The 27537-nt window shown below is 53.6% G+C and overlaps 2 protein-coding genes across 13 annotated transcripts in view; both read left to right on the forward strand.

Annotated features, from left to right (window-relative positions):
* Positions 1-13714, forward strand: part of LOC105476240 (decapping enzyme, scavenger) — a 47948-nt gene extending 34234 nt beyond the window's left edge. Inside the window, 3 exon segments of the mRNA XM_011731970.3 lie at positions 3263-3373; positions 5328-5561; positions 5563-13714. Coding sequence (XP_011730272.1) covers positions 3263-3373; positions 5328-5561; positions 5563-5595 — 378 coding nt within the window. The 3' untranslated portion in view covers positions 5596-13714.
* A 1534-nt stretch (positions 13715-15248) lies between these two features.
* LOC105476232 (ST3 beta-galactoside alpha-2,3-sialyltransferase 4) overlaps positions 15249-27537 on the forward strand; it is a 60982-nt gene continuing 48693 nt past the window's right edge. For 2 of the 12 annotated variants that reach the window (XM_011731944.2, XM_011731951.3), the window contains exon 1: positions 16171-16327. Coding sequence is in view for 2 of the 12 variants with exons in the window: in XM_071076052.1 (XP_070932153.1) it covers positions 15264-15266 (3 nt within the window). In the remaining 10 variants the exon portion in view is untranslated. Of the gene's footprint in view, positions 15267-16170; positions 16328-16479; positions 16783-16863; positions 16882-20510; positions 20530-20757; positions 20776-22092; positions 22111-24186; positions 24205-25326; positions 25345-27537 lie in introns of those variants that run through there. The other 10 variants (XM_071076052.1, XM_011731945.3, XM_011731952.3 and 7 more) reach the window with 10 other exon arrangements.

Below are 27537 nucleotides of genomic sequence, written 5' to 3' on the forward strand. Positions count from 1 at the left end.
ATCCTTCTGACTCCAGTGCCGGCAGGCTTTGCTTCACCTGCCAGTGGACCCTCCCTTTCTCTGTCCCCTTTAAGACAGGAAAGGCTTTAGGAGCTGCACTGTGGCTGCCAGCCACAGGGCTGGAATTACTTGTCCTCAAGGGTCATGAAAGGGCCAGCTTAAATGTCACACTTTGCTTCATAGCGATGGCAGGTGTGGTCCTTCTTAACCTTTGCTTAATTCTTTTTTTTTTTTTTTTGAGACAGAGTCTCACTCTGTTGCCCAGGCTGGAGTGCAGTGGCATGATCTCAACTCACTGCAACCTCCACCTCCCGGGTTCAAGCAATTCTCGTGCCACAGCAACCCAAGTAGCTGGGACTACAGGCGTGAGCCACCGTGCCCAACCTTAATTCTTACTTGACTTTTGATGATGCCCTATTTTAGTGTCTCAAATATTTGACTTGTGACAGCACTGAATTTGATAATTCTCTTTGAATTAGGCAATGTATCCAGCAGGAAGACAGGCCATGCCTGGGCTTCTATTCTTTGTCTTTGGGACAGGGAAGGGCTGGGGATAGGGAGGCACCCTGGTGTTTGCTTTGAGGAGCTTTCCTAGCCACCTTGATTCTCCTGCCACTCGTCTTGAAAGTTACTGTCTCCAAACTGATGGCCCTGAATTAAAGAGATAATCCATTTTTTCATCCATTCAACATATATTTATCAGGTGCCTGTTTGCTAGAGACTGTGCCTCCTTAGAGGTAACATCCCTTCTTCTGTTCTCTTAAAGGATCACCTATGTATTCTTTTTTTTTATTTGTTTATTTTCTTGTAGGTTTAGTTTATGCATGTGGCAAAAATGCACACAGTACAGAGGATATTCAGTGAAAGTATGCTCCCTCACCTCACAGCCCTTCCTTTCCCTTCCCCAAAACAACTATTGTTGCTATTTCTATGTCTTTGGTGACCTTTCTGTATTGGGTATATAAACATATATGTACATGTGTATATGGATACACACGCATGTTCAGTTCATATGATTTAAGTTCTTTGGTCTAAAGTTCTCAGATCAGGCAACTCTTCTTTTGAGTCACCCCAGAGGTTAAGAGCTGAGTCTCCAATGCTCCAGCAATTCTCTTTCTTCCTGCCAGGAAACTATTACTTTGATTTTACTGTCTTGACTTGTAAAAAGAGACTGACGATGTCTATCTGTCTTCCCAGAGTGACTGATGGGCCACCTTCTGGGGCGCCAGCCTGAGGCCCTCTCCTGCCCTGGCCTAGCTTTCTTCAGATCACTTCTCTGAGCGAGCAGGCCCTTTGGCTGCCAGCAGGAAATTTTGGGTCATGTCTAATATCAAAGAATGGATTATTTTCCCTGCCTTACCCAGCCTGTTAACTGACACCCAACACCACGGGCTGACACCCAGCACCAGGCTCCATGCCCTATTCTGTGCCAGTGGAGCAGAGAGTTGTGAGTTAGAGTCATGTTTGTGACTTGTCAGCAGACATCATCTGAAACAAATGTTACTATTATTTGGGAGTTCCGTTACAGTAACACATAGAACAGCTGAAAACATACACATCCACCACCACATGCACATGCGTGCATGCGCACACACAAAATTCAAGTTCAATTTTGTTTCTGGGCTTCTCTTTGCACTCCTAAGTCCAAAGTGAGAGAGTACATTTCTTGGCCACAGGCCATGAGAGAGTACACAGGGGACTTGGGGCAAACTGAGGCCTGGTGCATGCAGCTCGGCTACACGTGGGAGCTTCCTGTGGGCTCATCTGCAGAAGGTCTGAGGCAGAGAACACAGATTCTTAGAACTCTGGCAGGAAAGAATGTTCATGGCATGTAAAGACCATGGCATAGTTGGATATCAGGCAGTCATATAGAAAAGCCCATCCTGAATTTTCAATTTGAGGCCCCAGGAAATTTGGTTGGGCGAGTCATGGTCCTCAAATTATCTCCACAAGGAATCTGGTAGCTCAGACAGAAGGGCAGGACACTGCTGGGTTCTCCCTGTGCCTGGCCCCTCAGAGCCTTGATGTCTGGGGCCTGCCAGGCGCATGGATGTAATTACCAGGCAAGGCCAGGGTTTAGGTGAGCAGGGTGGGTTTTCTGGGCAAGAGGAAGAGTTCATTTGCTCTCTGGCACAAGATCTTGACTTTAATTCTTTGTACTGTTGTGACCTCCAGGTTTTTAGCCAGGCTGTGCTCAGGAAGGACGGCCAGAAGGTGTCCTGTGAGATAGGGGAAGAGAGCAACAGGCTTACTGCCCTGGTGTGTGTGTGCTGCTGAGCTGGCCCTTGGCTCCCTTCTTGGCCTTCAAACCCTACTCCACCCCTTCATGAGCCTTGACTCCAGATAAATCAAGTTGCTTCCTCTCCCCTTATGTATACATTCTATGCCCTATACATTTGTACCCTATACAGTCTTGCCTCCAAGCCTTTGCTCTGTTTCCTTTACCTGAATATCCTTTCTCCAAATTCTACCTCTTTTTCTAGACCTGATCCTCTGCCTTCTCTTCCAGGAGGCCTTCCTGGGTTCCTCCAGGTAGCTAGAGTCTTTCCTTCCTCCTGTGCTGGGATTATGTTGTGTCTTACAGCAGAGCTACCTGCATCCATGCGATGAGACTGTAAACTCTTGGAGGGAGAGAGTTGCCCTTGCTCTTTCTTGAACCTCCTGGCTCCCTGCCCCTGACAGCTCTGGGGAGTGAGTATATAGAACTGTCTGCCGGACGTGGTGGCTCACACCTGTAATCCCAGCACTTTGGGAGGCCGAGGCGGGCGGATCATGAGGTCAGGAGTTTGAGACCAGCCTGGCCAATATGGTGAAACCCCGTCTCTACTAAAAATACAAAAAAAAAAAAAAAGAGCCGAGCATGGTGGCACGCACCTGTAGTCCCAGCTACTTGGGAGGCTGAGGCAGAAGAATCGCTTGAACCCAGGAGGTGGAGGTTGCAGTGAGCCAAGATTGCGCCACTGCACTCCAGTCTGGGTGACAGAGCGAGACTCTGTCAAAAAAAAAAAAAAAAAAAAAAAGAACTCTCACATGGTATTCTCTGGCAAGAAGCATACACAGAAGGCCTGCTTCTCAGACCATCCCACACGCCCGGGGTATGCGGATGCGCGCATTGCCGGCGCGTCAGTCCTGCTGCGGGGTTTCTCCTGGCGCTGTAGGCCTCAGGGGTGGGTGCTTCCTGGCTTATGTGAGAACTCCGGGGTTGGCAGCCTCCCCAGGTCTGTTCCCTGCTGAGCCTGGTCTCCCCTTGCTCTCTACGCAGCTCGATGACCTGTACTTGATCGCCATCTGCCATCGCCGGGGCATCAGATCCCTACGCGACCTTACTCCGGAGCACCTGCCGCTGCTCAGGAACATCCTCCACCAGGGGCAGGTGAGCGGCTTCACCAAACCACGTGGAAGCCCAGGGAAATTAGACTCAGATTCCAGTGTGTTCCCGGGCCCCTTTCCTCACCCTTCCCAGAGTCCATCTTGGAGAGACTTCTCTCTGGATGCCAGTCTCGGGGACCCCATTAGGCTCTTCAGGTTGAAGAGCAGGGCTCTTTGTCCCTGGTCCTGCCTGGCGCCCCAGCTCTGCTTTCAGCCACCTTTCCTCACCCTCACACGCCTTCCTCAGCCTTTCTGCATCCGGGATGCACTTCCACCCCTCACCCCATAGACTCTGGTCCTTAAGTCCTGGCCCCTCCTACTCCAGGATCACCTGTCTCTCTCACAACCATGACAACCACATCATGCCAGAGTTTCTTGGGAGTATGGGCACATGACTTCGATATGTGTGTACACATGTGTCTCCTTGTCTAGATTGAAAACAGGCTGAATTCTGTAGCACCTGGTGTTCTGGGATACTTTCTGTCTGGGATATTTGTTGAATTGAATGAAATTATCGGGGCTCTAAACAGAGCCCAGGAGCAGGGGGGGATAGGGGAAGAGTGTCTAGAATCTTGGGTGTGGTCCTGGCCTGACATTTGGACCCTAACCAGCCGAGTGGCCTCGGGTGGGTCACTTCACCTCCCTAAACCACATTATCTAGATGGATCCCTTCTAAATCCACCATCCTAGGGGCTGGGTCTCAGTCTTTTTTCTACTCTGAAATGTGATGATCTGCCTAACACGCCAGAGCTAGCAGTCACAACGATGCCCAGCCAGGAGAGAGCTTGGCCCCTTTTTGACCAGTGCTGCTTCGAGGTGTTAATGCAGACCTGGAGGAAAGGCTCTGCCCACACCCAGCTTCCCCCTGCCGCTGGGCCCCAATCTGTCTTCCCTCCTGCCCACCCATGGCACCACCCCTCGGCTGCCTTTACCTTTGTGGGGTGACTTGTTCAGATCCTGAAGCAGTTCCTGGATATTACAAATGGCAGAGAATGGTGTCTTTCTCTTGGGGAGATGCCAGGTCAACACTTTGATCTGCCCAAGGAGCTCTGACAGCTCCGCCCTGGCAGGCAGACCTCACTTACTCCAGGATGCCCCTTGGGTGCCTTGGCCCTGGTCCCACCCTGCTGCAGAGATTCCTGGGGTGAGCTCCAAATGCAGAACACAGTTCTGGGGTGTATACTGAGCCCACTGAGGCCCTAGTATTTTTCTCTTCACCTCTGACCACCTCAGTGATTTGCCCACAGTGGAGATAAGAGTCTCCGCTTAATTCTATGCCTTGCAGGCTCCTGAAGGTGGAGGTTGGTAGAAAAATACCCACCCCTGAGCAAGGTGGAGGTGGGCAGAGGGAGCCAGGGCCACAGTCAACGCTTTCCTCTTCTGCGAGGAGCCCACCGAGACTTCCCCGGGTCTGTGTGGGAGCAGCCCCTCCCATACCCCTTCCACAGTCCTTGCTCTTTCACCAAATTCTCAGCATAGCCCCATCCCCATCTTCATTGTTTCCAAGCTCCACCCTGTCCTATGCTAAAAGAGAGAATGAGGCTTCCTCCCATCCACTTCATGACTGATTAAAGGCTCCTAAATCATGAAAGTCCCCATAGTCTTGGGAGTCTGGGGCCTGTCTGTAGACACTGGACCTTCCAAGATTCCCGGCAGCAGCTGTTTGAGGAAGCCAGTGTTTTATCCACGTTGGGTGGGGAATGCTGATTGAGGCCACTCCCCGCTTCCTTTGGGAGAAAGAGTCTCAGCTTTGCTGCTGTCACCTGCACTTGTGGATTTCCTAGACTAGAAGACAGAGGAAGCTGAAGCGGACAGCAGGCAGAGAGCTGTTCGGAGGGTTTTTATGAGCTGTCCCAGGCCAACCCGGGATTCAGACGGGAGGAGGGTCTCGGTGGGGACATGGCGCCGGGCCTCAGACAGCACGGTGACTCCTGGCCTGCCTGCCCCTGTCTCATCAGGAGGCCATCCTGCAGCGCTACCAGATGAAGGGAGACCGTCTGCGAGTATACCTGCACTACCTGCCCTCCTACTACCACCTGCACGTGCACTTCACTGCCCTGGGCTTCGAGGCCCCCGGCTCAGGCGTGGAGCGGGCCCACCTGCTGGCTGAGGTGATCGAGAACCTGGAGTGTGACCCCAGGCACTACCAGCAGCGCACGCTCACCTTCGCCCTCAGGGCCGACGACCCCCTGGCTCAAGCTCTTGCAGGAGGCTCAGCAAAGCTGAATTAACTCAGGCAGAAGAGCACAGATGTATGGGACTGGGGGAGGAGTGGGGACAAGATTTTTTATCTCCAAGTGAATTTTCTAAAAATGTATTTTGTACCGGCTTATTCCTAGTAGTGAATAAACTAGTGGGCTCACTCAGTGTGGACAGTGTGGCCTGGGAGGCAGACAGATGGTGGGGGAGAGTGGGTGGGTAGAACCTGTAGGGAAGGCCTTGAGAATGGTGGAAAGTCTCCAGGTGGTGGTTTCAACTGACGGGTGGGAACTGCCCTGGAAGGGTGCCAAAGGCCTTCTCCAAGCCCCAGGGCTCACCGTCCATGGTGGCTTCTTGTCCCCACTCTGTGCCTCTCCTGTTTGCACTCCTTATTCTGCTCCTCCCCCTCTCCCCTCCTCCTTCCTCTGCCATCCACCTCTCCTTTGAGGAGTTCCCCAAAAAACCAAACTTGGAACCTTTCAGGAAATTATCTATAGAGGTTTCTGATGGCACTTCCTCCTTCCAGCAGTGAGGTCACACCTCCCTGTGAGTCAGTCAACCCTGTTGATAAACTTCTTGTTGACGAGGATAGGGGCTTGGTGCCTGGAAATGGGCGGGTTTTAATATGAATCAGATTATGCAAGCCTGAAAAGCCTGCCTTGCTTTGTTATTTGGTCAGTGAGTCCCCGGCCTTGAGTTTTTATCGCGGCAGAAAGACAAAACAGACTCACATGAAGCAGCCAGAAGATCAAGTGCCAAACAGTGAATCAGCAAAGGGCAAATGATATGGTTGCAGTTGAATACAAAAGCCCGGAGGCGGCTCAGGTTCAAGGCCTATCAGAGGCAGACGTTCAGAGGATCTTGAGACCAGGAAGGGACCTCAAAGCATCAGAGGCTGAAGACCAGTTAGGGAGCCATCAGGACTTACCTGGGAAGGGTGACACCTGCCACTGCTCAAGCAGAGCAGGGACATGGCTTGTATAGGCGGTCACACAAGTAAACACACAAGGCTTTCTCTCCAGCACACAGGACCAAGGCATCATGCTGCCAGAGGGGCTGGCATTTGCCACTTTGTCAGATTAGGGCTGTGGATTTTGTGCCTTGCTTGGGAAGCTCTCAGGGATGGCAGGATGGTAGGCTCTTAAGTGACAGCAGGGGGGAGGCTTGAGGCACAGTGGGTGGTCCTTACTCTCCATCCCCTGCCTGAGTACCAGGCAGCCTCATTCAGAGACTAGCCCCTGCACGTGCAGGTGGTAGCGCAGGTGCAGCCAACCTGCTTCAGGGTCTCAGGGCCTGCTGTGGACCCCTGTGGCCCTGGGAGAGACTCCTTAGAAACAGCAGAATCACCAACATGGTGAAACCCCATCTCTACTAAAAATAGAAAAATTGGCCAGGTGTGGTGGTGGGCTTCTGTAATCCCAGCTACTTGGGAGGCTGAAGCAGGAGAATCACTTGAACCTGAGAGGTGGAGGTTGCAGTGAGCCACTGCACTTCAGCCTGGGTGACAGAGCAAGACTCCGTCTCAAAATAAATAAATAAATAAATAAATAAATAAATAAATAAATAAATAAAAAGAAACGGCCGGGAAGTGGAGGATGTGGTCAGAAAGCCTCAGGGACCTGCTTCAGCCTTCAGGGAGTTCGGATGAGGCACAACGAAGCCACTGGCCTCTACTCAGCCATTCTTCCCTGCAGCTGTATTTGTTTTGTTTTATTTTTTTGAGACAATCTCGCTTTGTCACCCAGGCTGGAGTGCAGTGGCGCATCTAGGCTCACTGCAACCTCCGCCTCCCAGGTTCAAGTGATTCTCCTGCCTCAGCCTCCCGAGTAGCTGGGACTACAGGGGTGCACCACCACACCCAGCTAATTTTTGTATTTTTAGTAGAGATGGGTTTTCACCATGTTGGCCAGGCTGGTCTCCAAATCCTGGACTCAGGTGATCCCCCTGTCTCGGCCTCCCAAAGTGCTGGGATTCCAGGCATGAGTCACGGTGCCCAGCCCCCTGTAGTACTTCAACAGTCCCTAGATTCAGGCAACATGGAGTTGCAGCCAAGGAACTTTGAGGTGGTGACCGATGCAGGGAGGTCTGGCAGAACCAGCAGGATCCATTTCATGGCCACCACACATCTGACTGACTCTTGGGCTAAGCAAATACTTCTGTGGGCAGTGACACTAGCAGCTGCTGGGGTCTTGGGGGCAGGAAGCTGGATGGAGGTCTTCTCCCAGAGCAGTGTCCCGCTTGCAGGAATGCTCCCTAGGTCTCAGTTGTGCCCATTCCAGGTCCAGGGGAAAGAAGTGACCCGCTTCCCCTCTGAAAGCAGATGTGGTCCCGACAAGCAAACACGGGCTCCATCTCCAGCACCGCCACGGAGCAGAGGGAGGCCTCCCTGTGGAGCAGCCCTTCCCTGCGGCCTGAGCCCATGCCCTCCTGCCCAGCCCCCAATGGTGCCGCTGGAGGGTCTGTCTCGGTGGCCTCCTGCTGACCTTGCCGTTCCTTCCCCTCCTCTTGTAGCGCCTGGCCCCTGGAGGAAGGTGGATAGGAATTTGACACTGGATGAATAAAGGTTTGAGGGGCAAGAGAGATGGGACAGAGTTCACCCAATGGGACAGACAAGGCTGGAAGTCACAGCAGACGCCAGGCACTCGGGTCTGGAGAGGCAGGGCATGGAGACAGGGACCCACACGCTGGAAGGCTTCTCCACTCCCCCAAGGGGCTGGCCAGTTCTGTCTTCCTTCTGCCCACTCTGTGGGGAGGGGCCTCTCTGGGATGGCATCCCCTGACTCCTCTCCCAGCCCCGTTCATCTTCACCACGGTACAGAAGGGGGCCCCTCTCCGGGCCTCACCACTTAACTTTTCTTGTACATGGAAAGATAAGCCTCTGCTAGAAGCCTGGCAAGGGTTCCCCTTCAGAGCCAGTCAGTGCTCTGCTGCTGTAATCGCCAGGGACCCTGCTCTGCTGCTGTAATCGCCAGGTCCCCATGCAGCTCCCTCCCTCAATCCAACCCTCTTTGGGCTTATCACCCTCAAGGTCTAGAGTGCACCAGGGATGGCTGCTCTGCCAAGCCCTGTTGAAACTCCTAAAAGCATAGTCTGTCTTTGTAGGGTGACCTTCATATCAGACTCCTGGGAAACTCAAGATGATAGCTTTGCATATAGTGCCTCCTTTTGTTCCTGTTGGTGAGTTTTCCGCTTTCCCCACTAGACTGAGAGGGTGTTGAGGGCAGGAGCTTTGTTTTAGTTATCTCTGTATCCCTGGCCCCTAAGACACTACCTGGCTCAGCAAACCAACCTTTGAGACAAAGCAATATTATAACACTACGTTCATATAGCAGGTCATTTCATGACCCACATTCTCACTCCTTTTTACAAAGAAATGGGCTCAGGATGTCTTGTCCAGCATTATGGAGTGAACGTCAGCTCCAGGAAGCAAGACTTCTGGCCTTTTGTTCACCGTTTCCCCAGAACCTAGGGTGGTGACTCACCTATAAGTGCTCAATAAACATGTGGTAAATGGAGGACCAGAGCTAGGCTCTGAATGAGGCATCCTGGATCTCAGGCAGGGGATGGACAGTAAGGACCTGCCCCTCTACCTCATGCTTTCCTCCTGCTATCACTTAAGAGCCCATCATCCTCCTGTCCTGATCAAGCCACAATCTGCAGCCCTGCCTTGACAAAATGGCAAATGCCAGCGCCTGTCTGGTAGCATGACACCTTGGTCCTGTGTGCTGCAGTGTGCCTCACGTGTTGAACTGTGTGCCCACAGAAGCATGCCATGCCCCCGCTCTGCTGGAGCAGTGGCAGATGTCACCCTTCCTAGATAAATCCTGGACGGCTCCACGACTGGCTTTTAGCCCCAACACTTGGCCTACATTCTTTCTGGCTTGGTTGAAGAAGGAAAGAAGCAGTTGGAGGCATGACTGCTATTGTTCCTTGGCTTCTCTCCGTTTGCCTCAAAGTTTCCTAATAGAGCAAAATTGCTGAGTGGTCTCTATTTATCAACATGAAACAGAAAAATACCATCTCAGGCTCCCCATTCCATGTCCCTGTTGAATACAGATCCCCGAACTGAGAAATAAGAAACAACTACATATGAAGTAATACTTGAAAATGTTTCTCTTGTAATGCTCCCAGACCCAAAACATTTGAATATATTTATTTTATTGATGTAGGTCTGCCAACTCTTCCTTCTCAGGAAGGACTGTTTTTATTCCAAACATGTGTATAGATAAGGTTAAAATGTACTTTTTAAAATAAGTAGATAGTGATAATTATTGATAGTTGTTTTTAAAATAGCCTTGCTTAACAAAATAAATGTTGGCAACCCTAAGTCTGTTCTATTATACTATTATTGACATTACATTGAATTTGGAAATCCATGTCAACTTGAAGTTACCAAGTTTTAACCACTGTTAGAAAATAAGCAGGAACGAAATCTGTTTCAAGTGTTTCAATATGATTTAATAAACAGGTTTGGAGCATCTACCCCCACCCCCTTTGGTTTTTTTTGCAAGCACTTGGAGGCAGAGCTCATGTGGAGCTTACAATTTAGTGAGGAACAAAGGCATTAATTACAAAGTAATTACAATGCTGATGAGTGTGTTGAAGTGGAGGGGCTATGAGGCTTCAGTCCCGAAAAGCTAAACCTGCAGACTACAACTTTAAAAAAAAAATTATTTAATTGGCAAATAAAAATAGTATACATTTATGGTGTACAACATGATGTTTTGTTATATGTATACATTGTGGAATCACTAAATCAGGCTAATTAACATATGCACTATCTCACATACTTACCATTTTGTAATGCTGAGAACATTTAAAATCTCTGCGAGCAATTTTCAAGTATACAGTATATATATATGTATTTTATTTATTTATTTTTTTTTTTGAGACAGAGTCTTGCTGTGTCACCCAGGCTGGAGTGCAATGGCGCAGTCTCGACTCACTGCAACCTCTGCCTCCCGGGTTCAAGTGATTCTCCTGCCTCAGCCTCCCGAGTAGCTGGGATTACAGGCATGCACCACCACGCCCGGCTAATTTTGTAGTTTTACTAGAGACGGGATTTCACTATGTTGGCGAAGCTGGTCTAGAACTCCTGACCTCAAGTGATCTGCCTGCCTCAGCCTCCCAAAGTGCTGGGATCACAGGCATGAGCCACCGCGCCCCACCCAGTACATTGTTATTAACTATTGTCACCATGTGGCACAATAGATCTCTGAAACTTCTTCCTCCCACCCAACTGAAAGTTTGCATTCTTTCACCATCTCCCCATTCCAACAGATAACCACCACTCTACTCTCTGCTTCTGTGAGTTCCACTTTGTTAGCTTCTACACGTGAGATCACGCAGTGTTTGTTTTCTTGTGCTCTAGGCTGGATCTTGGTCATCAGCCCAATGACAAGCAGAGCAAAGGCCCAGAAGTTAGGGAGACCAGGGCTCAGTGTGGCTGGCACTGAGAACTGAGCTTCGAGTGTGGGCCCCCACATACATTTAGGACTCTAGCCAATTTTCCCTTCAGAACCACGATGAAGAAATGAAAGCCAAGGCCAAGAAAATCTTTAATGTTCTGTTCCTCCCCTGTTTGGGAAGCAGAGTGGTCTGATGGCTCCAACAGAATCTGTGCCATAACCAAGTCTCATCTGGGGCAAGTTACATAACTGCTCATGAAATAGGAGTGATCACAGTGTTTCCCCCAGAGGGTTTTTGTGAGGGTTAAATAAGAATTTTGTGGGACATAGTAATCACTCAGTAAATGTTCTGGTCTGAGAGTGACCAAAAGGATGGAACTAGAGATATTTGGGCATGAATGTCTGTGTTCCCCTAAAATTCATATGTGGAAATCCTAACCCCCAAGGCAATCGTGGGGCCTTTGGGAGGTGACTAGGCCATGAAGGTAGGGGGCCCCATTAATGGGATTAGTGTCTCATAGAAGAGATCCTAGAGTCACCCCTAGGCCTTTCCCCTCACTGTGAGGTTACAGTGAGAAGATGACCTTCTGTGAACCAGGAAGCAGGCTGCTGGCATCTTGATCTCAGACTTTCTAGCCTACAGAACTGTGAGAGATTTCTGTAGCTTATAAGCCACCCAGTCTATACTTCGTATAACAGACCAAACAAAGACAATATTAAAAATAACTTCCTGATTAGAAGCACTATGAAATGCTAGACTACGCATGGAACCAAGAAGTTTTATTTATTTATTTATTATTTATTTATTTATTTTTTTTTTTTTGAGACAGAGTCTCGCTGTGTCGCCCAGGCTGGAGTGCAGTGGCTCGATCTCGGCTCACTGCAAGCTCCGCCTCCCGGGTTCACGCCATTCTCCCGCCTCAGCCTCCCGAGTAGCTGGGACTACAGGCGCCGCCACCTCGCCCGGCTAGTTTTTTTGTATTTTTTAGTAGAGACGGGGTTTCACCATGTTAGCCAGGATGGTCTCGATCTCCTGACCTCGTGATCCACCCGTCTCGGCCTCCCAAAGTGCTGGGATTACAGGCTTGAGCCACCGCGCCCGGCCCTATTTATTTATTTTTTGAGACAGAGTCTCACTCTGTTGCCTAGGCTGGAGCGCAGTGGCTCAGTCTCGGCTCACTGCAACTTCCGCCTCCCGGGTTCAAGTGATTCTCTTGCCTCAGCCTCCTGAGTAGTTGGGATTACAGGCACCAACCGCCACGCCCGGTTAATTTTTGTGTTTTTAGTAGAGATGGGGTTTCACCATGTTGGCAGGCTGGTCTCGAAATCCTGACCTCAGGTGATCTGCCCACCTCGGCCTCCCAAAGGCATAAGCCACCGTTTCTGGCCAACCAAGAGGTTTTAAGGAAAAAAGCCATAAACTTTTGGTGGTTAATTGACTGTGGCCCTAAACAGAGGCAGGGGCTGCGTGCAATGACTTCTCAGGATCTCTTTCAGCCTACAGGTTCCTGGAATGCATTTCAGCTAACACAACAACACTGATGTCCCTTGCTATTGAGAACCCTGGGAACAGCTCAGCTCCATGGTCCAGCCATATAAATCTGATAAAAATAGGAGCTGAAATACCATCCTGGAGTTGCTATTTTTAAAAGCATCTGAGATGCTGGATGGGGTGTATTTCTTCCTCAAACACATCTTGCTGTTCCCTCCTCTTGGTGGGCAGGATACTAACGTGGCACATGAGACAGGAGCTGTTCCATGCTGCTGCTCACACCCACTCCTGCCAGAGAAGGGCCGCAGGGCCAGGGCTTCCCAGGTCTAGATGCACCTGCTCCTCCCTCTGCTCCTGAGGCCCCTCTGGTTGCCCCAGCACAGAGGTGTCCTGCCACTTCCACCAAGGAGAAACACAGGAGAGTTTGGGAGGCAAAGGAAATGGGAATGGAGGCAGCACTGGTGGCTTGGAAGGGGCATGTTCCTCAGGTTACCTTGGCCCCACTTTGGCACAGTTAACATCCAAAAGAAATGGTCCCCATGGGCCAAAGCCCTGCTTACCCCATCCTACTGCCTCTTGCTGAGCTGCTCATAATGTGCTGTAGTTGCACCAAAGGGGTGCCTGGGGTCAAAAAAGCAGAAGGAGAGGAGAGAGGAGAGGAGAGGAGACGGAAAGGAAAGATGGAAAGAAAAGAAAAGAAAAAAGAAAAGAGAGAGAAAGGAAGGAAGAAGGGAAAGAAGGAAGAAAAGTGTGGGGAAAAGAAAGAGATCAGCCTGTTACTGTGTCTATATAGAAAGAAGTAGACATAAGAGACTCCATTTTGTTCTGTATTTGAGATGCTGTTAATCTGTGACCCTACCCCCAACCTTGTCCTTGCAAGAGACATGTGCTGTGGTAACTCAAGGTTTAATGGATTTTGGGCGTGCAGGGTGTGACTTTGTTCCTAGAAAAGCTGGGTATTGTCCAAGGTTTATTCCCATGTGATAGGATGAAACAATGTTGCTAAAAGGTTTATCTCAAGGCACAGGATTTTCCTTTAAACTTATTCATGTCACAGATCCTTGTTCTTATGTCTTACTGCTAATTTCCTCCCTAAAAATGATCCTATTGTCCTGCCACTCCCTTATCTTTAAGATGGTAAAGATAATTATCTATAAATACTAAGGGAACTCAGAGGCCGGTGCCGGCGTGGGTCCTCTGTAAGCTGAGCGCCGGTCCCCTGGGCCCCCGCTTTTCTTTCTCTATACTTTGTCTCTGTGTCTTATTTCTTTTCTCAAGTCTCTCGTTCCACCTAACGAGAAACACCCACAGGTGTGGAGGGGCAGGCCACCCTTCAGAAAAGAGAAAGAAAAAGAAAGAAAAGAGAGGAGAAAGAAAGAAGAGAAGAAGAGAGAAAGGCACCAGAATTGCTTCCCTCCTGCCCCAAAGATGATATGGCTTCTAGGCAGTGAGCTAAGCTTCTGGCCGTGCTGTTAAGAAACTGGAGGGAAAAGATCATCATGAGTAAGCACATTGTGGCCTAACCTGAGGGGAGCAGAATTACAGTTAGCTTCTGGGCACCTAGTAACCAGGCTTGGGATAAGCTGGGGGAAGGAGGGGGAGAGGCCTGAATACAGCTTATAGGTTAGAAAAGGCATGCCACCTGCATAGTAACAGCACACACTTACATATAGCAAGTTATGCTTTCAAAGCAAATTCGCATCCATTGCCTGATTTAATGCCAACAAATAGGCCTTTCAATAAGCAGTTATTTCCATTTTTCCCCCCTAGTAAGAAAACTAAAGCTATTTAGTGGCAGAGATAGAGTTGGAACTCAGGTCTCCAGGAACAAATGCTGGTTCTTAAGTTCCATTTTCTGGTAGAGTGACATTTACGTGATTCACGAAAAGAACTGCAAACTGTGCTTAGATCTAGTTCATCAAATGGCCAAGTTTAGAGGCTGGGCTGATGCTTGGATCAGTTCTGCCAGATTCACCTAGTTATTGAGGGCAGCTGCTTACTCCCTTTGGGCCAGTTTTCCCATCTGTAGAACAAGGAGGCTCTTCCCTCTTCCTCGACTTGCCCAAGGCAGGGACTTAGTCATTGTGTTCTTTATACCCAGCTTAATTCCAGGCCTGGAGATGGCATGCAATAAATAGTTGTTGAATGGCTCATGCCTGTAATCTCAACACTTTGGGAGGCCAAGGCGAGCAGATCACAAGGTCAAGAGATCGAGACCATCCTGGTCAACATGGTGAAATCTCGTCTTTACTAAAAATACAAAAATTAGCTGGGCATGGTGGTGGGCGCCTGTAGTCCCAGCTACTTGGGAGGCTGAGGCAGGAGAATCACTGGAACCTGGGAGGCGGAGGTTGCAGTGAGCCAAGATGGCGCCACTGCACTCCAGCCTGGCGACAGAGACTCCGTCTCAAAATAATCAATCAATCAATAAACAGTTGTTGAATCTATGTTTGACTGATTAAGCCAAAGGAACCATATTCAAACAAAATGAGACACTGGTGAAATGCCAAACAGCTTCTGCCCGTGCAAGGAATGATTTAGGATGGAGCACAGTCAGCTGCAGAGGAACAACTTGGAGGCAGACTCTCCTTATTCAGCTCATTTGGAGCAGAGCTTCCTGAGTTGGGGGTTCTTGACAGATAAGTCCTCCAGCTTCAGCTGAAGCAGGCTTGGAGCTGCCACTTCTCTGAACCCCCTTGCACTTACTGTCAGTTACTCACACTTTGCACTTAGTCACATCCTATCCTGCCTCGTTCTTGAATGGAGTCCATGGTGAGCCTTCTCTGTGCCGCTGGATGGTAAGCTTCCTAGGGACAGGGAACGGGTCTGACACTTTCCTTGGAGCCCCTGGCGCTGCCGGCACAAGGCTGTTCACACTTGGGGCTCCGGAAACACCGTGCTGACCTACGAAAGGGACTGGCCTAGGGGGCTGTGGATTGTCCTGCAGGGTGACTTCTGAACTGTTCTGCAGCCTGGGCAGTTCCCAGGTTTATTGGGGGAATGCCTCGGTCTAAGGAACCAGAGTCAGGGGCCCAGGGGTTTCTTCCTGGAGACAGGATGCCTGGCGCCTTCAATAACGGAAAGGAAACTGAGAAACTTTCTGAGGCCAAGATAAAGAGTATGCAAGTGAGGGGTGCAGAGGGAGCAGTTGGGAGGTGGCAGGCCCCAACCGAAGCAGAGGAAGGGCCCACGTCTGGGCCCAGGGGACTGATTGGCTGCCTTGCGTGCATGGGGCATGGGAAGCATAGGCTCCCGGAAGAAGGACCTACCTCCCCTCTGCCTCAGTTTCCCCAGTGAGGGAAGGACACGGTTGCCTGTGCGACAGAGCACTGAACCCTTTCTTGATTTCTCATTGTTCCCGGGAGGGTGCGCATTGGCTGCGCTGGCCATACCCACCCTGGCGCCACTCACAGGCAGCGCCTGCCCTGGCCCTGTGCTCACCCCATCAGGCCTCCTCTTCCGCCTCTCCGCCCCTCCGGGACCCCCGGCGCCCCTGCTCGCCTCCGTCCGGGCCTCGGAGGCGCGCACACCATCCCAAGCCGGCGACCGCGCAGCATCGCCCCCGCCCTTCCCCCCTTCCCCCCTCCTCCACCCCGCCCTTTCTCCCCCGCCCGGTAGCTCCTGGGAGTCGGGCCGCCGTGTGCGCAAGCGTGTCCAACCCCTTCCCCGCCCTCAGCCCGGGCCCCGGCCCCCGCCTCCCCTGCAGGCGGACTCGCCCGCTCCCAGGCCGGCCCCGCGCCCGGGACAGGGACCGGGCCGAGCGGAGCCGTCGCGCCAGCGCTGCGCCGCCGGTCGGTGCGCCTAGCGGATCGGAGCTGCGCGCGGAACTGTGCTGCCCCGCCCCGCTCCACCCGCGAGGGTGAGTACGCGGCGGCCGTGCGCCGGGGCCCGCGGGGCGGGGCGGGGAGCCGCGGGGTCCTCGGCCGCCTGACCTCAGCCGGCGCCGCGCCTCCAGGAGGGGGTCGGGCCCGGCACGTGGGCGCAGCGCGGGTCGGGGTGGGGCGGCCACAGCCCTGCGGAGCTGCTTTCCGGGGTCCCTTTCCCTGGACCAGATTTTCGCGGGAAGCCGGATCATCTCCGCTCCCATGGAGTGAGCAAGCGGGACAGTCCTGCGGAAAGTTTCCGCCCCCACTCCTCCAGCCCTGCGCCCGGACTTCAGCGGCGGCCCCCACCTCCAGCATCCTCGAAAAATGGTTTCTCCCACAACTACCCCGATCAGGTCCAGCACTTGGGAGCTGACTGTGCTGGAGGTGACAGTCTTTGCGGGGTCCGCCTGTGTGCAGGAGTCGCAAGGTCGCTGATCAGGACCCAAAGGTGGAGTTGTCAGTGGGAGGCCGACAGTGCCCAGAGTCCTAGGGCCAAGTTATGGGGGTCGTCAGGCCTAGGCCACTGTGCCTCAGAGCTGCATGGGTGGTGAGCAGTGGGAGGGATGCGATGGGGGAGTGGGCTCCGCTGTCTGCTGTGGGTGTTTCCTCAGGGGCCTGGCTGGCAGGGACCTCCCGGCCAGCTCAGAACTGCCAACATGTCTGCCAGCACTGCCCCTCCATTCCCAGTCCTGGGGGGAGGCTCTGTCTGGGCAGCGTGAGGCCTGACCTACTGTGGCTGCTTCCTCTGCTTCCCAGCCTGGGTCCCGAGGGCCTGGCTTAAGGGAACTGCTGCCAGAAGGCTGGGAGTGTAGGCAGTGTTCGGGTGCCCAGCTGTGCCCTGTCTGACCTCATGGCCACCCACAGGCTGGCACCCCCACAGGCTTCTTGGGGAAGCCTGTACTTTCCACCGCCGGAGGGAGGTACCGCGTGGAAGCCAGGCTCAGGCGGACTCGTTCTTTGTGAACTTTGGGAACAGGCCTGGTACAGGCTGAGTTCTCACAAGAGACACACACGTGTGTCACTCTCTCCTGAGCTGTGACGGACCCGTCCCCCTCCTCTAGGTCCTGGCCCTGGCATCTGCCAGGGAGATTTTAAATGAGTTGATATGTGCTAAGTGCTTTGAAAGGCACCTTCACGGAGGAAGAGCTGTATCAATGTTCACTATTGGTAGTATTTCTCCCATGCTGTTACTCTCCAAAGCTGCCCGATAATTCTAGAGCGGGTTCCGGGGACGCGCCGGCTGTTTGGGGCCTAGAAATGAACTCGGGAGGCTGTTTTGCTTGCTGAGAGCTGGTCTGGGAATGCCCCTTGACCAAGCTCAGGTGTTCCGGGTTCCTGGGACCGTTCCCTGCCCTGCTCCTGGCCCGCTCCCAGACTGCTCCTGTGCCCCGCCCATTGTGCTGGGTGGGTGATCTTAGGGCCTGGGCTCCGTCAAGATGTGGGGAGCTTGCCAGGAGTTGGGACCAGATCCCCCAGACTCCAAGATGGCAGCCGAGGTTGTGAGGGTGCACACATGGAAGGAGAAGTTAGAAAAGTGAATTCGAAATTGCCAGCTTGGACTTTGGGCAGAGTGGGTGTCTTTGGTTGGGGGATAGGTTGTTGTTCAGAGACAACAGGGCCGCTTTCCCTGTGAGTTGAGGGCCCAGGCTGAGGTGCCTCCGGACTGTCTTCCCTACTGAAGCAGTGACTGGCCCTCTGCTTCTCAGGAACAGAGTGCGGTGCCCCCGCCAGCCTCCCAACCTCGTTAGACTCCTAGAATCAGTTTTCTGGATAGAACTAAGAATCTGCTCCGTTCTGGACTTTTAATCCCCGGCAGGAGCAGAGGCCAGACCCCCTTTCTGTGCTCCATCTTGAGGTGTCATTCTGTCCTTACTCCCCACTGGCCGCCATCTGCCCTTGCCTTGGGGGCTACCCCAGGTCTGACTTGGGCACGTTCTCTGGGTCCCTCCTCAGAGGCTGCTCCAGGGGTTGTCCCAATGGAATTGGGAATTCTTCTCAGAATGGCTCAAAGCTTTGCACCACCTGTTGGAGGGAAGGGACCCCTCTAATACCAATGTTTCTATGCCTGCCAAGTTCCAGACCCTGGGCTGATAGGGAAAGGAGCTGGCTGAGGGACCCGCAGAGGATGGAGAGGGAGCTTGGGCCGCAAGTGGGGTCTGAAGTCCAAGCCTACAGATTGCTATCTAATCAGCCATCAGAGCCTAGCCCAGCTCCTGGCTCCTCGGAGATGGATCTTGGATGCTGGAGGTGGGGCAGTCTGGCAGTGCAGGGTGGGACACCCCAAGCACACAGTCACTGCTTCCTGCCCCCTCAGCTCAGTCGCACTGGGCCGGCTGGACGTTTCCCAGCAGCAGGCCGCTGCAGGTGGTTTAGCTCCCGCTCTGTGTTCCCCTCACCCTGCGATCCTCCTTCCTTCTCAAGACCCACAACCTTGACCTTAAGCTTTTGGTTGCCGGGAGGAAATGGTGAGTGCAGGCGGATTTGGGTGACTGTTGTCATTAACCCCCTCTTCTTTGTTGCCCCCTTCCCAGAGGTGTTCAGTGCTACTGTATGAGTGTCCTGAGTGGCCCTGGATGGGCTACTGGCTGTCCCTGGCCTCAGAATCACCCCTAACCCCTGCCACATTTCAGGGATGGAGGTGTGTGAATGATGTCCTTTATTCTGCAGACTGAGGAAGTGGTCAGTGTAGCTTCACGTGGTAGCAGCAGCATGCGATGCCCAGGCCCTAGCCAAGTGTTTGTCCGCCTCTGACCGGAGCCCCTGAGCCCTGCAGGGGCTGAATTTCCCCCAAAGAGTTGCTTGGGTTGTTGCTTTTCGGGGTTAGAGGGTGTGAGCCTCCAGAGCTGTGGGTTTTTAGCGTAGGCTGAGCCCTTTGCCTGGGACCTACAGCCAGGCCACAACCCCATCTCTGTTCCCCTGCATCTCACACTGCCCTGCAGAAAGATGATAGGATTGCCCTAGACGGAAGCCCTGGGTTCCGCTGCTGGCCCAGCAAAGAGGAGGTTGCTGCTGCTTGGGCTGAAGTGAGGTGTGGGTCTGGCTGGGCCTTCAGTTTCCCACCTGGGCCTTGATTGTGAGGAAGGCCTGGCTGCAGAAGCCCAGAAACACCTGAGTAGGAGAGTCCCTTTGTCCCACCTGCAGCTCATTCAAGCCTCTGCATGGGGGTTGGGGTCCTCAGGATCTTGTTTTCCTGTTTAGGGGAGGCAGCCCCAAAGAGTGCTGGGACCAGTTTGGAGAGTGCTAGGGCATGCTGGTCTGCAGCGACCCTACTTGTGCTCTGCGTCCTCTGCCAACTGCAGCATGGGTGAACATCTGTCCCCATAATGAAAATGGCCTCAGCAAATAACAAAAATATTACCGTTTAGCAATCAGGCACTTATTAAAAACCTGGCTCAATAAACTTTAAAAAAAAAAAGATGTGCTAGACGCTTTACATCACTTCATGTGAGCCTCACACAACCCTGTAATTAAGCCCATTTATAAATGAAGAAATGGAGGATTGAAGGATTAAGTTACTTGGCCAAGGTCACATAGCTCGTAAGCAGCTGAGCTAGGACTCAAATCCAGGCCTGCTTCCAAAACCTTCACTTTTCAGCCCAGTTCTCAACTGCCCCCTGGAGTTTGCTCATTTTGCCTGATGAAGAAACAGATCCCAGCTCAAAGGTGTGAAGGGGTTTGCTCAAGGCCACAGTGTATTAGCGTCAAAGGTGGAACACAAACCCTGGGCTCTGAGTGCTCTCCCGAACCCTACATCCTGGCTGGGCCGGCACCCTGAGCACAGGCTCGTTCGCTTTCTCGGTTGGGCAGGGTGAGGCAGGACAGGATTCTCCTCCCTCCTTCCTTCCTCCTTCCCTCCTTCCCAGCGGGCCCTCCCAGCCCCCCAGCCCCCCAGCCTCCACCTCTGCTGCTTTCCCTTGGCAATTGCTTCCATCTGGCCTGCCTGCAGCTCCTATTCCTTTGGAAATGTGGCTGCCGCCCACATGACTGCAAGGCAACCACGGCCACACGTGGGAAGGGGAGGGGCCTTATGGGGTCTAAGCACAGGGAACTCAGCCAAGGTGGCTGCTCCCGGCATCTGGCATCCTGATTTCCTGCCAGGCAGAAGCACCTTGGCTGCCTGGCCCTCCTTGATGCCTGTCCTGGGCTGGCTCAAGGCCAGAGAGGCTCCCAAAGACCCAATTCTCCTTCCAACATGGTGAGCTGTTTCGCCCACAGACAAGCTCCGCACCAGCAGCCCTCCCTGTCTCTTAGAGGTTGCTCAGGTTGGGGGAGGGATTCCTGGCAGGAGAGAATTAGGGGCCAGCCGGGGTATACCCTGGATTCCCACTGGGTTCTGATCATTTGGAGGGAAGTCGTGCAAGGGACTGACGAGGGCAGAGGCTGAGGGATCCGCGGAGTTCTGGGCAGGCGAGGAGGCGGCTGACTTGCTTCATGACTATAGGTATGCGCCACCACACTAGGCTAATTTTTCTGTTTTTTGTAGAGACGGGGTTTTGCCATGTTGCCCAGGCTGGTTTTTGTTTGTTTGTTCAAGATGGAGTTTTGCTCTTGTTGCCCAGGCTGGAGTGCAGTGGCGCGATCTCAGCTAACTGCAACCTCCACCTTCTGGTTTCGAGTGATTCTCCTGCCTCAGCCTCCTGAGTAGCTGAGATTACAGGCCTGCGCCACCATGCCTGGCTAATTTTTGTATTTTTAGTAGAGATGGGGTTTCATCATGTTGGTCAGGCTGGTCTCGGACTCCTGACCTCGTGATCCACCTGCCTCGGCCTCCCAAAGTGCTGGGATTACAGGCGTGAGCCACCGCGCCCAGCCGAGCGTGTCTGGCTTGTTCACTGGTATATATTCTTAATGCCTGGAATGATGTCTAGCAAACAATAAGCGCTCAATAGATTCTTGTGTGATGAGTGATGGAAATGCAGCTCAGGTAAGCTAATTTGTCTTTGCTGCATCTTTACTGTGCTTCCTCCTTCTCCCAGGGCAAAGGGAAAAAGTTTCCCTTTTGCCAGGTGAGCTGTTTGCCAGAGAAAGGTCTGGCCCCAGCTGTGTGCTGCCACCTCGGGGGTCTCTGTTCAGACACCAGAGAGGCAGGCAGGAGTCCAGGTGAGGATGGGCAGGAGCTTGTCCCCTGGGGAGTGCATGCCCCGTTCCACCCACCACATTTCTCTGCCCATCACCCCTCCCCGGTAACCTTCAGATCCCTGCAGACAGGTCCTGACCTCAGCTCCAATCCCTATGTCAGTCCTCTCCTTATTTGAGGCCCAGGAAAGGTACCCCTATGGTAGAACCCTCACTTGGGCGGCTCTCAGGAGTGACGGCTTTGGAAGAGCGAGGGGTTCACCCACATTTGCCTCCTCCTGAACAGCTCCACTTTTATTCCTTGTACATACTGCTTTTCCACTTAAATTTTGTTTGAAAATGCGACAGAGGGTTTCTTGGCTTTAATTTTTTTTTTTTAAACCCCCTTTGAGCTCTAATTGTGACCCCCGTGGTTCTCATTTTCTGGTAGCATGCCATGTATGATCTCACCTCCTCGCCTTTGCTTCCACAGCCCCCTCACATGGCTTGGGCATTGCTGGTAATGACCTTGCTAGACTGCAAATGTCCTTCAGTATCAACTGAAGTCCCAATGCTGGGAAGCCTCCCTGGCCACCCAGCACCGGCACTTCCTCCCGCTGCATTCTCCACTCCCTGTAGGTCCCATGCCTGTGACAGGGAGGGAACCCTGTGCTGGGGTGACCCCAGCATGGACCTCAGTGGGGCTCAGGCTGAACCAAAGGTAGGTGGTTCTGGGGGTAGTACCCGAGGTGGTGGTATGGAGCTGTGAGATTTGTATTCCTAGAAGCAGGTTGGAGGCTCTCAGCCCTTCCCTGCATGCATAGCCTTGGGTACAGCCACAGCCTGCCGTTGTAGCCTCCGTTTCCTTCTCCTAGAAATTAACACTTTTTTTTTTTTTTTTTTGAGACAGAGTCTGGCTCTGTCGCCCAGGCTGGAATGCAGTGGTGTGATCTCAGCTCACTGCAACCTCTGCCTCCCGGGTTCAAGCGATTCTCCCGCCTCATCCTCCCGAGTAGCTGGAATCACAGATGTGTGCTACCACACCTGGCTAATTTTTGTACTTTAAGTAGAGGTGGGGTTTCACCATGTTGGCCAGGCTGGTCTCAAACTCCTGACCTCAGGTGATCTGCCCACCTTGAGCCTCCCAGAGTGCCAGGATTACAGGAGTGAGCCACTGTGTGTGGCCAACACTTTTTTTTTTTAATATAAAGACAGAGTCTCACCCTGTTGCCCAGGCTGGAGTGCAGTGGCACGATCTCAGCTTACTGCAACCTCTGCCTCCTGGGTTCAAGCAATTCTTCTGCCTCAGCCTCCCAAGTAGCTGGGATTACAGGTGCCCACCACCACGCCTGGCTAATTTTTGTGTTCTAATAGAGATGGGGTCTCACCATGTTGGCCAAGCTGGTCTCGAACTCCTGACCTCAAATGATCCACCTGTCTTGGCCTCCCAAAGTGCTGGGATTATAGGCGTGAGCTACCGTGCTCGGCCTGGCCAACACTTCTTAATAAGATAACATTTCAGATAACATCCAGTGCCTGGAATCCAACACTCTATAAATGCTGGCTGGTGTGCTTTTCTGGGATTCCAGGGTGGGGTCCAGAGACTGAAGAGGGTCTATCTACTTTCTGGTCCAGGGGAAGAGGGGAAGGTGGCTCACTAGGAGCTGTCCTGGCATCCTTTGTCCCTGTCCACTTACCAGTTATGTGACCCCAGGCAGGTCTTGCACTCTGGTACTCAATTAGCATCTGTGTTAATTGGGATAAGAGTATCTGCCACATCTCACAGCCTGGTGATGGGCAAACAAAACAAACATTTTTCAGGCTGGGAGAGGCCTCAGAGGTTGGCTGTCATTTGGCAGTCGAGGGAGCAGACACTCAGAAAAGTAACTTAGTTGTTCAAGGTCACAGAGCACCTCTCTCACCACAGGCAGGGAGCAGGTGATTGGGCTGAGCCTCAGGAGTAACCCTTCTCTCTCTGCCTCTCCAGCCCCTACCTCATGCCTGGCCCATTCAGCTGGTCTGTTCTCCAGGCCCCTAGGACTGGGTGGGCTAAGCTAAGCGGTCTAGAAATCCCTCCCCAGCTGGGCTGGACTGAATGGGGGGCTGGCCGAGGAGGGGGTGTTGATGGAGCGTGGGAGGTTGTCCTCACAGGCAGTGTGGGCCGTTTCTCTAGACCTCCTGCCCCCATCTCCTTCCTGTCCCTGTTTGAGCTGTGCTCTTCCTGTTAAGTCCCTTTCTGCCTGCCTTCCCTTTCCACCCCTAGATTTCTTACCATCTTCAGTGATCTCTCTTCCTTCCTTTCTGCCTCCTCTGAGTTCTCTCCTTGCCCTTGCTTCTCTGATCCGCCTTCTTTCTCCAGCCTCAGCATTCAGGTTGTCCTCATAGTGGAACCGGGACTCTGGGGGTGGCCGGGTTGGGTTGCCTGGGTCTGGGGATGTTCAGGAGAGCCTTCATTGGGAGCCCGTGGGAGCAGGAGTCAGCTCCTCCTGTTGGCAGCTCCAGCATTTTCGAATGAAAATGGCTCCTCCAGGAGTTGAGTTTGGTGAAGAGACAGTGCCTGCCCAAAGTACGCAATGCGTTTATCGTTAGCTGAGCTCCCGGGCCCTCATGCAACTCTTTGGACATCTTCCTGCAAGAGACGGTGGGATCTCATCTTTCTGGGGCCTGAGGGTCTCCAAAGATGGGCTGAGCTTCCCTAGCCTGGGACCTGAACCCTCCACCCTCCTCTCTCTTGAGCTCTTTCTCCCAGGGGAACCTGCTTGAATGAGGGAAGTTGGCCAACACAGAGAGATTTCTACTCTCAGACCCCATTGAGGTAAGCACACAACAGTGTGCTATGCTAGGGTCTGGATACACTCCCCGCCCTCCCACGCCCGGCACGGTGCCGCCCTGCCCCAGCCCAGAGCTTGCCTCTATTGGCTTTGTGACCCTGGCTTTGTACTGTGGCTTTGTTCTGCCTTAGGGACCAGCTGGTCCCCTGCTGTGGTTCCACACAGTGGAGATGATCCCTGACCACCCATTCAGCTGCCTGGCAGTCCTGGGGCAAGTGTTTGTCCCCCATCTCCCAAAATGGAGGGGTTTAGGGGCTCCCTGCCCGGAGTCCCAACCCTGCCAAGGCAAAGGGAATGGGGAACAGCTGCGTTGGCCGATTCCGGCTCCATATGGATTTGGTTTGACAACAAAGCTCCCTCTGTGTGTTCCCAAGCCCCTTACATAACCGGGGGCTGTGGGCAGAGGAGGAAAGGAGGAGGAGGTGGAGATGGGAACCAGGAGACACCAGGATGGGATGGCTGGAAAGGACACAGGGACCAGGAGGAGAGGGCAGGAGATGAGGGCCAGAGAGGAGGAGAGAGTGGGAGCAGGAGGGGAGAGTGCTGGTCTTGACCACCCAGTTCTACCTCCTGCTTCCTGGGGAGGGGAGGGTGGAGGCCAGCCACCGACCTCTGCTTGTGGATGCTTTGTCGTCTTTTCTTTGGACCTTTCTCACCAGTCCTGGAAGGGCTGAGGAGGGGGCTGTGGGACTGTCTGGGGTGAGGTGAGGTCAGGTGTTGGGCTGGACTTGGGAGGCTGGTCCTTGGCCCCAGCCTGTAACTGAATAAATGCCATTAAAAGGGGAATCAGTTCCTGGCTTCCGTTGCCTCCAGCCAGGTGCCAGCCCTGGTTCCAGAACCCCTCTGACCACTCCTCTTGCGTGCTCAAGAGGGCAGAATCACTGCAGCTTGTCCGTGTGCCCTGCCAGGCTGGTCCGGGGCCCCCTCCCAGCCCGCTCATCCAGGGATGCAGCTCTGGCCTTGGCCCACCCCCATCAGAGGGCCTGTGGCCCTGATCACCGCACTCCCCACTCCGTGATGAGACGTTCTCTCCTGAGCATCACTGACCCTGCAGCTGTCCAAACAGACCAAGAAGCGAATGTTCTCTTTGGGGCACAGCTGGACTGGCAGCCCTGCAGGGCCAGGTGAGCTGCCAGTCCTGGGTGTGTTCTCGGGGGTGGGGGTAGGAGGATCCTGGGCCACGATCCCTTCAGCTTCTCCTGAGCTGAAGGAAACAGCCATGCAGGGGTGGCCAGGAGGATTCGGGCCGGGGGGCGCTCTGAGCTCTCCCGGCTTCGATTGGGGCCGGGACCCTGGGGGATGTGACCCTGGGGGGCGTGCTCTTCTGGGTGTTCCCAGGCTCTGTGTCTGGTCTGTGCCTCAGTGTCTGGGTTTTCTGGCACCAGGCTTCCTTGGGAAGAGCCTCTGGTTGTGCACCAGCCCTTAGGGTGGGTCTTATCCCAGGCTGCAGGGGACTGAGGGCCGAGCTCTTCCACCTTGAGAACAAGGATGGTTCCTCAGGGCTGGGAGGAGGAGGAGGCGCTGGCCAGGACCTTAGATTACCCAGGGCTGGGTTTGGGGCCTCACAGAAGATGGAGAAGCCCGGGTTCAGGCACTTGGCATGACCCCTGGCACCTCCTTCAGTTGATTTAGTGTCTCTGCCCTGGGGTATTCCATGGGACCCTGGGCTGGCTGCAGTGTGCAGAAGTGGGTGTGGGCCATAGCCCAGACCTGCTGAACAAGTTGTAGGCTCTGGAATCCTCCGTCCCCAGGCAGTGACCAGGCCCTGACAGGCCTGAGTCTGTCCCTCCCATCACTCCCCCAGGTATGGGTGCAGATGACCTTGAAATTGCTGAAGCCTCAGGGCTTGAGCCCAGAAAGTGTGAGCAGTGAGCAGGCTGGCGGGGCCGCTGGAGGAAGGCCTTGCAGGTTCCTGGATTTGGGTGCTGGTTGGGCTGGGAGGACAGTCCCTGTCACTGGGACTAAGCACAGGTGCGGAGAGGCTGAGACGGGCCCAGAGGACAGTGAGTGTGTGTTGTGTGGGTGCCGGGCCAGGGAGTGCCCTCCATGGGGCAGCAGGTTCTGCAGTACCCTCGGCCAAATGGCCACAGGCTTCCCCGAGGACACTCTCCAGGCCCGCTGGGGACACACCTGTGGAGCTAATAGGTGTGGCTGGGTCTCCGGTCAGGAGCCAGACTCTTCCTGGGAGCTGAGTTTGCTGGACAGAAGGTGAGGAGCCCAGGGCTCCCCTTTCCCTGGCTTTGGGGGATGAGGTCCCTGAGGGCTGGCACGGCCACTCCCTGCCCCTTAGAGGCTCCGGGCTGCCAGGTGATAGCTCCAGGGAACTGCAAGCTGACAAACAAAGTCTCCAGGAGCCAGAGCTGGGGTGGGAGGAACCCAGTGGGCCTGGGGGAGGTAAAGCATCAGCTGCTGCAGCTGAGTCTGTCTCCCCCTTCCCCACCAGCCCTGAGGAATGGAGGAAGAGATCACCCTGACTGGGGGAGCCCCGCAAGCCCTGGAAGCTGTATGTGGGCATGGGGTGATGAGGAGGGGGCAGAGAGGAGGAGGACTGAGAGCTGGGTGTGAGTGTCTGTGTGATCTGGTTCCTGGGTGTCTGAGTAGGGACCAGTGTGTTTGTGCTGGAGAAGCCTGTGTAGGTTACTGACATGGGCGGAGGAGGGGGCTTGCTTTCCTTACTCCCCCCTCCCCCATCTTCACTGAGTCCTCATCTGGGGGCCCTACTCCACTCTCCCTCCCATGTGCAGGGCCCTCCCCTGGCAAATCTGCCTCTCCCTTGTTGAGCCCCTTTAACCCTGCTGGCTCCCAATGAAACTTCAGGTGTGGACCCTTGGACCCTCAGCTGCACAGATCCAGAAACATCCTTGTTCATCAAGTGCCAGGCTGACCATGGTGTCCGTCTCAGTGCCCAGCAGATGTTCTGGTGAGGGGAGGCGGGAGTGCAAGACCTGCCGAGTGAGGGTTCCTTCCGGGAGGAGGCAGAGTGAGCTCAGAAACCACTGCTCCAAAACACTTAAAAGCAGAGCTGTGAGCCCGAATTCAGAGGCTGTGCTGTGGGGCAGGGCTGGAATTTGTGGCACCTGTGTGGGGACTGCAGGGCTGAATGTTGCCTTTGCTGTCCCTGCTTGGGGATTTTGGGGTACTGGGTTTGGATAGAGTGTGTCGTCTGCATAGGGACCACTGTTCTGGAAGTGGACTTTGCTCAGGTGTGGGGGGCCTGCCTGTCGGGGGCACTGTGGTGGAGATGGAGCACCGCTCATGACAGGAGGCTGGTGTCTGGTCAGGCTGAGGGATCCATGTGCCAGCCTTTCTGTGAAGGC

This window comes from Macaca nemestrina, chromosome 12 (genome assembly GCF_043159975.1).
Source record: "Macaca nemestrina isolate mMacNem1 chromosome 12, mMacNem.hap1, whole genome shotgun sequence".
NCBI classification, from domain to species: domain Eukaryota; kingdom Metazoa; phylum Chordata; class Mammalia; order Primates; family Cercopithecidae; genus Macaca; species Macaca nemestrina.